This window comes from Hibiscus syriacus, unplaced genomic scaffold, assembly GCF_006381635.1.
Source record: "Hibiscus syriacus cultivar Baekdansim isolate YM2019G1 unplaced genomic scaffold, ASM638163v2 tig00110621_pilon, whole genome shotgun sequence".
NCBI classification, from domain to species: domain Eukaryota; kingdom Viridiplantae; phylum Streptophyta; class Magnoliopsida; order Malvales; family Malvaceae; genus Hibiscus; species Hibiscus syriacus.
Window position 1 is genome coordinate 681,520 of NW_024062802.1, and position 11,194 is coordinate 692,713.

General features: G+C 31.8%; 2 protein-coding genes across 2 annotated transcripts; both read left to right on the top strand.

Moving 5' to 3' along the window:
- The first annotated feature begins 2,292 nt into the window (after positions 1-2,292).
- Positions 2,293-10,308, top strand: LOC120135857 (cathepsin B-like protease 3). The gene is made up of 13 exons (XM_039152035.1): positions 2,293-2,299; positions 2,389-2,526; positions 7,650-7,723; positions 8,139-8,192; positions 8,288-8,368; positions 8,465-8,621; positions 8,733-8,737; positions 8,825-8,899; positions 9,004-9,129; positions 9,453-9,668; positions 9,839-9,952; positions 10,043-10,078; positions 10,168-10,308. The coding sequence occupies exons 1-13, from the start codon at positions 2,293-2,295 to the stop codon at positions 10,306-10,308; spliced, it is 1,224 nt and encodes a 407-aa protein (XP_039007966.1).
- On the top strand, positions 2,517-5,312 carry LOC120136080 (cathepsin B-like protease 2). The gene is made up of 11 exons (XM_039152195.1): positions 2,517-2,599; positions 3,248-3,304; positions 3,399-3,479; positions 3,578-3,734; positions 3,846-3,850; positions 3,938-4,012; positions 4,109-4,234; positions 4,405-4,623; positions 4,819-4,932; positions 5,029-5,064; positions 5,155-5,312. Exons 1-11 carry the CDS (start codon positions 2,528-2,530, stop codon positions 5,287-5,289), a joined length of 1,077 nt encoding a protein of 358 aa, XP_039008126.1. The 5' UTR covers positions 2,517-2,527; the 3' UTR covers positions 5,290-5,312.
- Positions 10,309-11,194: the final 886 nt, after the last annotated feature.

The window sequence follows — 11,194 nt, forward strand, 5'->3', positions numbered from 1 at the left end:
TGTATATTTGTTTATAGCTCGTTTGAAAAACTATATAAAACGTGTTTATCGCTCAATTACTATATAATTAATGCGTCTTTTATTGTGTGAGTGCTTTTTTATCTATATATAATATATTTTTTTATATTTATGTTTAGAAACATGTTTTTTATATTTTTTTGTTTTTTTTTTGGAAAAAAATATTTCAAATATTTTTTAAAATGTTCGATGGATGTTTATATAAATATAGATAATGTATTTATTTAATGCCCGTGAATATATCATTTTATTTGTATGATCATTAAATGAACGAATGTGAATGTACAATTTTAAATAAATAACATGAATATAATATTAAAATATTATTAAGTATTAACAAAAAAAATTGATTAAATTATTAGACTTGATTAAAGTATGAGTTGAACTCAAATTTATAATTTCAAGTCTTAAACTTAGTTCAACCCAACTCTTAAATGTAAAATATGTTTTCAAATTTTTATGTATTATGGAATTAATATTAACTAAACATTAAAAACACTATAGTATGTAATGCATATATTTTAAAAGAATTTTAATGAAAGAATATAACATTACTAAATATTAAATAAATATACAATGTGGAAATTTAATATAAGCTTAATTAAGCTAATGCCTACTTGGGTATCTGATTAATGTTATAATATGAAAAAGGGAAAAGAAAATCTTAGCTTCCTTACAATTATTGGCAACGAGGCATGACTCATTGTTATAATATTATATACATATCTTCTGTTACTTAAATTACATACAATTAGGTTCTATAAATCATTTACCCAAAAAAAATTCTATAAATCATATTTATTGTTTAAAAGTGCTGAACTGTCCAAAATTTGACAGCAGAGAAGGAGTGGCCAGAGTTGGTGGGCAAAGATGGAGGGTTGGCGAAGAATACGACCGAAAGTGAGAATCCTAATCTGACCGTCAAGGTGGGGGAGGATGGATCTCCGATGACATTGAACTACAGGACCAATAGGGTCCGGATTTGGGTCGATGAAAAGGGGCTTGTTGTTCATACTCCTACAGTTGGCTAGACCGTTTACTCTATGCTTATGAATTATGACGGGGTCATTAATAATAACAGCAATGATTAATAATGTAATTGCTCTAACCATTGTCATGTTGGTGTGTTAATTGGTTTCATCTAGAGTAAGCATGTCAATAAGGATAACAGTGTCGCATTGAACTCTTCTCTTGTTTTTTCCCTTTTAAATTAAAAAAATTATCCTAGAAAGTATCTTTTATGCAACTAAACTATTAATAATCTCTTCTGCCCAGAAAGATATTCATAATCTTTAAAACTCTTAAAACATAAATAATTATGTTTTAGCGCAATCAACTTCGTTGCATCTAGAAAATATTAGAACCCTCTAACGGGTCAACTTTGAAAAATACACTTGACTGATCTCTTATCATCTAGAGATGAATGTCGAGGCGTAATTTATCCAAAAATATTTTTTGATAATAATATTATATAGTTAAATTTTAACTTAAATAATTTTAAAATATATTTTTCAGAAATAGTATTAAACTGATTTTAGGTCTAAAGAGTCAACTACTACTGTTAGGAGAAACTGTAAGCTAACTTGTAAGAATATAGACAGTAGCAAAGTAAAATTTTATATTATAGGATGAATTTATAAATTTTAAGAGATAAAAATAGATTTTTAATAAAAATATATATAAAAAAATTTAAAATATATGATAATTTTAAATTTTTAGGGAACGACTGTTCTCGTCCACCTCCTTCGATTCATTACTGAAAACAGATACATTGATCGTTGTAACGATTTCAATAAATATGTTAAAATTAAGAATGAAAGTAAAAAAAAAACTTAAAAGATTACTTTCTTAAACGATTCCATAAGTAAATAAAATGTAAATAAATAAAAAGAAAATAGAAGGAGACAGATGAATTTGGACGGCTAAAGTTTGCTTATATTAGTTAATTACTTAATTAAACTGACAATGAGTCTATTATAAGAAAATATTTTAATTTAGGAATATCTAAAATTTCATTTTTAAAAAATATTATAACTTAATTAATATTTCAATTTTAAAAAACGAATCAAATGATTAATTAAAAATAAATTATTTTATATCTTCCACTAAATAACTAAAAGAAGTTAATAACCACCAACCCAAAGCAACTGTTAGCTCTATTAATGTATTTTTAAAGACACAACATTGAAGCTGTCTGAACGTCCCTACAAGAAAAATAGGATAAGATAAGTAGATAATTGGAAGAAAAATATATCTTATTAGATAGAATTAGCAATGGCGGGTATAGCTAAAATGCCACGATAATGGGTGTCAGAATTCCCATTTCGACGTCATCGCCGCTTTAAAGTCCGAAAACAAACCAATAATTAATACCCCCAACACCTAATGATTCCGTCAAGTATGGGACTTCTTTGAAGTTTCTACATTTCTTAACAGCACAAAAAGGGGAGCTACCAAGCAGTAGGTACGTTGTGATCCCCAACATCTCTTTTTGCCCATTTATTTGGAGATGAAGGATTTGGCTTCCCCACTGTTGTTTTCTGCTACCTTTTTGTTGCTTCTCTTCGCGGTTCGCCCGAAGGTAAATTTCCGGTCTTCCTTAATTTGGATACGGTTTTTGTTTTATTTGTTGGGGTATATGTGTGTGTGTCGATTTGATACTGTTTTGACTTTGATAATCCGTAATAATATCTAAGAATCTACCAGAACGGTTTCAATCTTTTAGATCGAAACTCTTCAATCGTGGACTTTTTTTGCGCTGATAGGGTGAAAAGGCGATTATTTTTTGTGTTTGATGCAAAGATATGAACTTAAAAGAAATGATTGTTTTTTTCTCAACAAGAGACCTTAGAGGAGCTTCTTTACTGCTAGTAGTTTGTTTTTCTTTAATGTATGGCTACCATCATCGGTTTCAATATTTTAGATTGGAACTCACAAATGGTTGACTTGTTTGAGCTGATATTGGTGAGAAGATGATTGTTTTGTTTTTTCTCCAATCTCACCATGTGTTTGATGAAAGGATATAAACTAATTCAATATAAGAAGCAAAATAAAAATTGTTTTCCCAATGGGAGAATTCAGGGGAGTTTATTGGCTGCTAGTAGTTTTGCTTATTGGTTTGCTTGATTAACTTGATATTTTTGGTGGATCATATCAAACTATTTGATTAGATTGGTATAGTTAAGCCCCCGAAATTACAATTTGAACTTAGTTGGATCTGTATTGTCAGCAAGTGATTGCTGTGGAACAACTTTCAGAAGTCAAGCTTAACTCTCGGATCCTTCAGGTATTATCTCAGTTTGATGTGTTTAAAAAGGGAAAATGGTTTCAATTGTTATATAGAGCGCCATTGATTTTTTACTCTGACCATAATCTTGTAGGATGCAATTGTAAAACAAGTAAATGAAAACCCCAAAGCCAGATGGGAAGCTGCCCTGAATCCTAGATTTTCTAATTACTCAGTAAGTCGTCAACTTGCTAGGCTTTTTCACCACTCTTTCCCTCTCACGTCGCTATATGGGTATGCTTATTATTTCCAAATTTGTTTTCTGATGCAAAGGTTAGTGAGTTTAAGCACCTTCTTGGAGTCAAACCAACACCTAAGAAAGAACTTCTGGGAGTTCCTGTTGTAACTCATGACAAATCCTTAAAGTTGCCAACTACTTTTGATGCTAGAACAGCTTGGCCACAATGTAGCACAATCGGAAGAATTCTCGGTGAGTTATGTGCTGGTTTATAAATTTTTTTGTCTTTTGAACAAATTGGATTGATGATGATTTTCTTCTTTATATGTTGAACCAATTCTTGGATCAATTTCTACATTAAAGATCAGGTAACTCAATTTTCATTTCTCTCAATTTTAATATCTTGTTTTTTTATAATTAAATTCTTAGTATGTTTAGCTGTGCTTATGCTTTAGGGTCACTGTGGTTCTTGCTGGGCTTTTGGTGCTGTTGAAGCGCTATCTGATCGGTTCTGTATCCATTTTGACATGGTAAATGAAACTCACTTTTTCGTTTTCTTTAAAAGAAGGAGATAGCATTTATAGTTGATGGACGTTAATTTTTACTTAAAAAATCTTTCTTTACAGAACATATCTCTGTCCGCTAATGATGTTGTTGCTTGCTGTGGCTTTCTTTGTGGAAGTGGTTGTAATGGAGGGTATCCGATCTCTGCATGGAGATACTTTGCGCGCCGTGGTGTTGTCACTGAAGAGGTATTGATTTGTACAAGCATGATGTTAGGAAGCTACGTTACTCTCGGACTTGTTTATGAGTGGTGATTTCTATGTATTAGATTAAAACTTCTGGACATCTAGCGTCATTTAGTTCTAAAATTACAGCTTACCTTAATTTGCCCCTTAATCTTATTTTCTTCATCTTGCAGTGTGATCCATACTTCGATGACGTTGGTTGTTCTCACCCTGGTTGTGAGCCTACATTTCCAACTCCCATATGTGTGAAAAAGTGTGTTAAGGGAAACCTTCTCTGGAAGCGATCAAAACACTACAGTGTTCTCCCATATAGGATCAACTCAAATCCAGCTGATATCATGGCAGAGATTTATAAAAACGGACCGGTTGAGGTCGCCTTCACTGTTTATGAGGTAAGGAAAGAACTCGATGTTTTTCTTATCAAGTTTCCTGCTCCTCTTGATGGGCAATTTCAAAGTGGTTTGGCAAAAAATGAATCCCCATATCCATGTGTGGAAAATGAGTGTCGGACACGGATACTTCAAGAAAAATGAAGAGGCCGAGCAAAACATAGTTTTATATTCTAAGCTTCTTCTTGCATTTTACAGGATTTTGCTCACTACAAGTCGGGAGTTTACAAACATGTAACAGGCGGCGTTATGGGAGGCCATGCAGTTAAGCTGATTGGATGGGGAACTTCAGATGACGGAGAAGATTACTGGGTATATTTGAATGGCTTTTACCTTTAGGCTAATATCTTAGAATCATTTACCGATTCGAGTTAATATTTCGATATTTTACCTTTTTCTCCATTGCAGCTTCTTGCAAACCAGTGGAATAGAGGCTGGGGTGATGTATGTTATCCATCAAACTTGGTCTCCATATTCGTTTAAAACCTGTCTTTACGATGCTTAAATATTTGACCACCTTCTTTCTTGTTGCAGGATGGTTACTTCAAGATCATAAGGGGTGTAGACGAGTGTGGCATCGAATCTGATGTTGTAGCCGGTTTGCCATCCACAAAAAACCTCGTTCACGAAGTTGCAGATACGGAAATCGTCGAAGATGCTTCGTTCTAAGAGAATGCTCATCTAGACAGACCTACCTGATGTCGTAATCTATTATTAGTGCATGAACTGTTATCTTTGTTTCCACTTTTGGGGTTTCAAGTGCTATGCTCGCCCTGCAAGAACGTCATGATGTATGTAGATATGTTACGCTTCGTGATATTTAGTTTATGTACCCACATGATTAGAATTTAGACTTGTGATTTACATGTGCATGTTTGCGTATTATAATCATATAGGAGAAGCAATCGCTCTACTTGTTTCCCCAATATCATGATTTTACACTCAAATTAAGTAAAAATAAAAATAGGAGAAGCAAATGAAAATCGTGAACGGGAAATTAAAAATATTATATTATGAAAAATTAAACTTTATATAATAGTAAAATGAAAAATATATTGAAGGTATAAATAAAAATAAATAAATGAGTAAAACTAGATTATTCAATTAGAGAGAAATTGGTGAGATTAGTCGATTAGTTTTAATATATTTTTATTTTAAATATTTTATTATTTATTATATAAATTTTTGAAAATTTAAAAAAATATCATTAGTGGCATGATACAATTTTATATTATTATGCAATCAAAAATTAATATCAATTTAAAAATATTGAGATAATAGTAAATAAAATTTGAATTAAAAGACTAACTTGATAATAATTTTTTTTAAATACCAAAATAAAAAATATTATTCAAGTATTAAATGTATATTTAAATTAAATTAAAAAAGTTAACAATTATTGTAATTACTTTCTATAATAATAAAGAATAATTATAAGACGATATTTATTTAAAAAATTTAATCATTAATAATGTATGTACGTCTAATAAATGTAACTATTCAAGCTTAAATTTTTCGGAAAGAACAAATTTTTATTCTTATAATTTAAATTACTCGATATTATTAAATTTACGGTATCGGTTTTGCCCCAACAACAAGTTGTTAAATTATTCATCTAAAAAGCAGCCCAAACCGGGTTCGTTATTCCTCGGGCTGAGGTTCGAAGAAAGTGATGAGCTTTCGGCCGTTGTAATAATCGTTAACCCATTACCGAGCATAACTACTATTTTAGCGGTTATAATTTCTGACCCGAGAGGCCCATTTTTCTCCTTTTCTTCTTCTTCTTATTTGTTATTTCCAATTGCGGAGATGAGCTTCGGCGCAGGCGAATCAAATCAAATAAACAGTAAAAGATCTTGCTCATCTTCAACAATTGCAGCGTATACAGGATACGCATTCTGGTAAAGTTTTCTTTTTCAAAATCAAATGCTACTAATCTTAATTGCATTTGTTAATGCGAAATTCATGAACATTTTTTGGATTTTGTTTGTTTAAAGTAATTCAAGCTTTGTTTTCAGATCTAGTCTTTTAGATATTGCATTTCAATTCATTGTCGAATTAGGATGTGCCGGTGCTTAAATTTATATATATAAAGAGAACAGTTTCATTTTGGATTTGAAATTTGGGTTTCCCAAAGCAATGCAGAAGTAGCGATTCATCAAATTTATACATATAAAGAAAACAATTTCATATTGAATTTGAATTTGAAATTGAAATTGAAATTTTGGTTTCCCAAAACAGCAATGCAAAAGTTGCGGTTCATCAAATTTATATATATGAAGAAAACAATTGCATTTTAGAACAGTAATATTCGGTAGTAGGTCTTTTTTATTTTTAATTTGGACTGAAATTTATTAAGCATCAATAGTAGTTGCCAATGATAACTGCTAAAAAATGCGTTATTTTGATGGTTCCATCCTTCGCTGGAAATTTGTTGGAGAGGATTTCAAACTTCTTTGATTCCATTGAATTTTTTGCTTCCTAAATCAAAATGACAATGTTGTGAGAAGGAAGAATATTTTTTTGGTTTCAGTAAATGAAATGCATGCTTTTTTCTTAGTTTAGTTTTGGATTGATTGCTTGAATCGGTATTGCAACTCATTGATGACTAGATTTGCGATTTTTACTTGGTTTTAGAGTTCTGTCCTTTGTCCAGATTGCAGGTGTAACTTTGATTGCATTTGAGTAGTAGAATGGACTCAGAATCTGCTGATATCTCATCTCAACCTCAAACTAAAGCTTCTGATGTTGAAACCTCTGCGGTAGACGACACTGAAGTTAAACGGCCAGCTAATATTAATGATATGAAAAGTCATTCAATGGGCAACAATGTGGAACCTCCTGTCAAAGTTTATGATATTGAACTTCCAAAGGCTGGTGTTAATGTCATTACCATTTTAAGCTCTTTTTTGGGTCTGACTTACCATATAAGCTCCTTTGTCGTTTTGTTAACAATCTTAATTAAAAGAGATGCTCTCAAGAAATAGGACCCTTGTAATCCTCAGTATCTCTTTTCTCCTTCTCTTTTGAAACGAAGGATATGGCTTCCCCCCTGTTGTTTTTGGCTACCTTTTTGTTGCTTCTCTCCATGGTTCACCCAAAGGTATTTTTCAGTCTTTATTTCGTTTTCTTAATCTGGGTCCGATTTTTGTTTTTCTTTTTAGTTTTGTTTGGAGTATATATGTCTGTAGGTTTGATACTGTTTTGATTTTGATAACTAGTAACAATATCTAGAACCCATGTTCTGCCAGATCGAGTTTCAATAGTGGTGAAAAGACTATTTTTTTTCTTAGTTCACCTTGTCTTTGATGCAAAGAAATAAACTAGTTAAATATAAAATGAACAGAAACCAGTTTTCTCATTGAGAGACTTCAGTGGAGTTTATTTGACTGCTGGTAGATTTGCATTATACGTGTGGCTGCCATCATTGGTTTGCTAGATAAACCATTGGTTTGATTGTTATAGTTCATCCTTGAAGGTTTGCAATTTGACCTTAGTTGATGCTGTATTATTGGCAGGTGACTGCTGTGGAACAACTTTCAGTAGTCAAGCTTAACTCTCGGATCATTCAGGTATTTTCTCAGGTTGATGCCTTTAGAGAAAAAAAGGGAGTTTCAATTGTTAAATAGATAGCCATTGATTGTTTACTCTCACCATGATCATGTAGGATTCAATCGTAAAACAAGTCAATGAAAACCCCAAGGCTGGATGGGAAGCTACCCTGAATCTGAGATTTTCTAATTACACTGTAATTCAGCAACTTTGGGCCTCATCACTGATCTTTGTCGTTTATGTTGTTATTTCTCTATTCTTACTAGTCCAAATTTTTTGTTTTGATGCATAGGTTGGTGAGTTTAAGCACCTTCTTGGAGTCAAATCAACACCTAAGAAAGAACTTCTGGGCATTCCTGTGGTAACTCATGACAAATCTTTGAATTTACCAACTGCTTTCGATGCTAGAGCAGCTTGGCCACAATGTAGCACAATTGGAAGAATTCTCGGTGATTTATGTGCTGATTTATAGAAATTTTGTGACTTATTTTAACAAATTGGACTGATGATTTTCTTCTTTATGTGTTGAACCATTTCTTGGATCTATTTCTATATTAAAGATCAGGTAACTACATTTTCATTTCCCTCAATTTTAATATCTTGTTCTTTTATAATTAAATTCTTAGTATGTATAGCTGTGCTTATGCTTTAGGGTCACTGTGGTTCTTGCTGGGCTTTTGGTGCTGTTGAAGCTCTATCTGATCGATTCTGTATCCGTTTAGGCTTGGTAAATGAAACACATTTTTTCTTTCTCCTTAAAAAAGAAAGAAAAAGAGATAGCATTTACAGTTTATGGATATTAAAATTTTCTTGCAAAATCTTTCATTACAGAACGTTTCTCTGTCTGTTAATGATCTACTTGCATGCTGTGGCTCTGAATGTGGAGATGGTTGTGGTGGAGGGTATCCGTTCTATGCATGGGAATACTTGGTCGGCAGTGGTGTTGTCACTGAAGAGGTATTCATTTTTGCAAGCATAATCTTCCTTGAGAAAGTATGTTACTTGGACTTGTTTGTGAGTGGTGGACATAGGTTTAAGTTTGCAATGTTTTGGGGGGTCATATCCTCATGTTCATGTCCGGTTATCCGGATATGGAAGGACAAAACTGTTAGTCACAGGTATTTCAATAAAAAAATATAACCGGAGTAAACATGAAATGATAAGATTGTTTCATTAAAAACCCGGTGATTTCTCCGTATTAGAGGACATCTAGCATGATTTAGTGCTAAAATTATAGCTTAATTTATTTGCCCTTTAATCTTATATTCTCCATCTTGCAGTGTGATCCATACTTTGATGACATTGGTTGCTCTCACCCTGGTTGCCCTGTATACTCGACTCCCAGTTGTGTGAAAAATTGTGTTAATGGAAGCCTTCTCTGGAATAAATCGAAACACTACAGTGTCAATGCATATAGGGTCGAGTCAAATCCAGCTGATATCATGGCAGAGGTTTATAAGAACGGACCAGTTCAGGTCTCCTTCACTGTTTATGAGGTAAAGAAAGAACTCAATGCTTTTCTTGTTGAGTTTCCTGTTGCTCTTGGTGAGCAATTCCAAAGTGGTTTGGTTGGCGTGAATTCCATGTGTGTCGGACAAGAACATTTCAAAAAAATGAAGTACAAAAACATGGTTTTATATTCTAAGCTTCTTCGTGCTTTTTACAGGATTTTGCTCACTACAAGTCCGGAGTTTACAAACATGTGACAGGCAGTTTTTTGGGAGGCCATGCAGTTAAGCTGATTGGATGGGGAACTTCAGATGATGGAGAAGATTATTGGGTATGTTTGACCTTTTATTTTCAGCCAAATATTTCGGAAATCATATACTTGATTGAATATCTTGATATTTCATCTTTTCATCCATTGCAGCTTCTTGCAAACCAATGGAATAGAGGTTGGGGTGATGTATGTTTTCCATCAAACTTTTTCTCCATACATATTTAAAACCCGTCTTTACGATGCTCAAATGCTGACTATCATGTTACTCGGAACAGGATGGTTACTTCAAGATCATAAGGGGCGTAGATGAGTGCGGTATCGAATCCGATGGCATAGCCGGTTTGCCATCCGCCAAAAATCTTCACGACGTTGCAGATCCGGGGATTGTCGAAGACGCTGAAGTTCATATAGATTAAGCCCGTCTGATATCATAATTTAATGACAACACCACCATCGTAATAATTATCATTATCAATTAAAATAATTATTTTTCAATATTTATCCACCTAAATTCGTAACCTATTGATTCGATAAATCAGCTTAATCAAAAATTTAAAATAAGTAAATATATGAATTTTGTGAAAACCATTCTTCAGAAGTACCATTGAAAACTAAATTTAATGTGAACAAAATGCCCTGCTTGATTGATATTATCATCTGTAAAATGCATTAAAATTTATGAAGGTATTGGCAGTAAGGAATGTTGCACTTGATCCAATCCGAGTTGACTCATTTTAAAATAATTAGACTAAATATGATTATAGAAGTATAATGGGAAAGAATTTTGTTGTTATTATAATTGTATAATTGGACTAAACAATCTTATTAAATATACATACAACTATTTATCGTTGGTTTTAATGTACAATTTGATATTTAAATTTATTTTTGTCTAATTAAATATTTAGATTTAATTTTAAAGATCATTTTTAACTTATAATATTTTTTGTCTAATTAAATATCTTAGCTTGATTTTTTTATTCATATTAATATCTGATTTTTTTGACAAAATTAATATTTGAATTTAACTTCATGGTTTAAATCGGTCTAAACAAATCATTTATCATGTGGACTAGATTGAACCAATAAATTAAATTCAAGTATTGAACTGAATCAGAAAATATTATATACCAAATTAAATCATAAATAAATTTAAATATCTAATGAAAAAAAATCAAATTCATAATGCTAAACTACATATTTAATCATTTATTTAATTATTCATCTAAAATATATTGTGGTAACAAAATTCATTGGTAAATTTTTAAATAAAATATTAAGTTTTAAGTTTTTTTAGTCAAT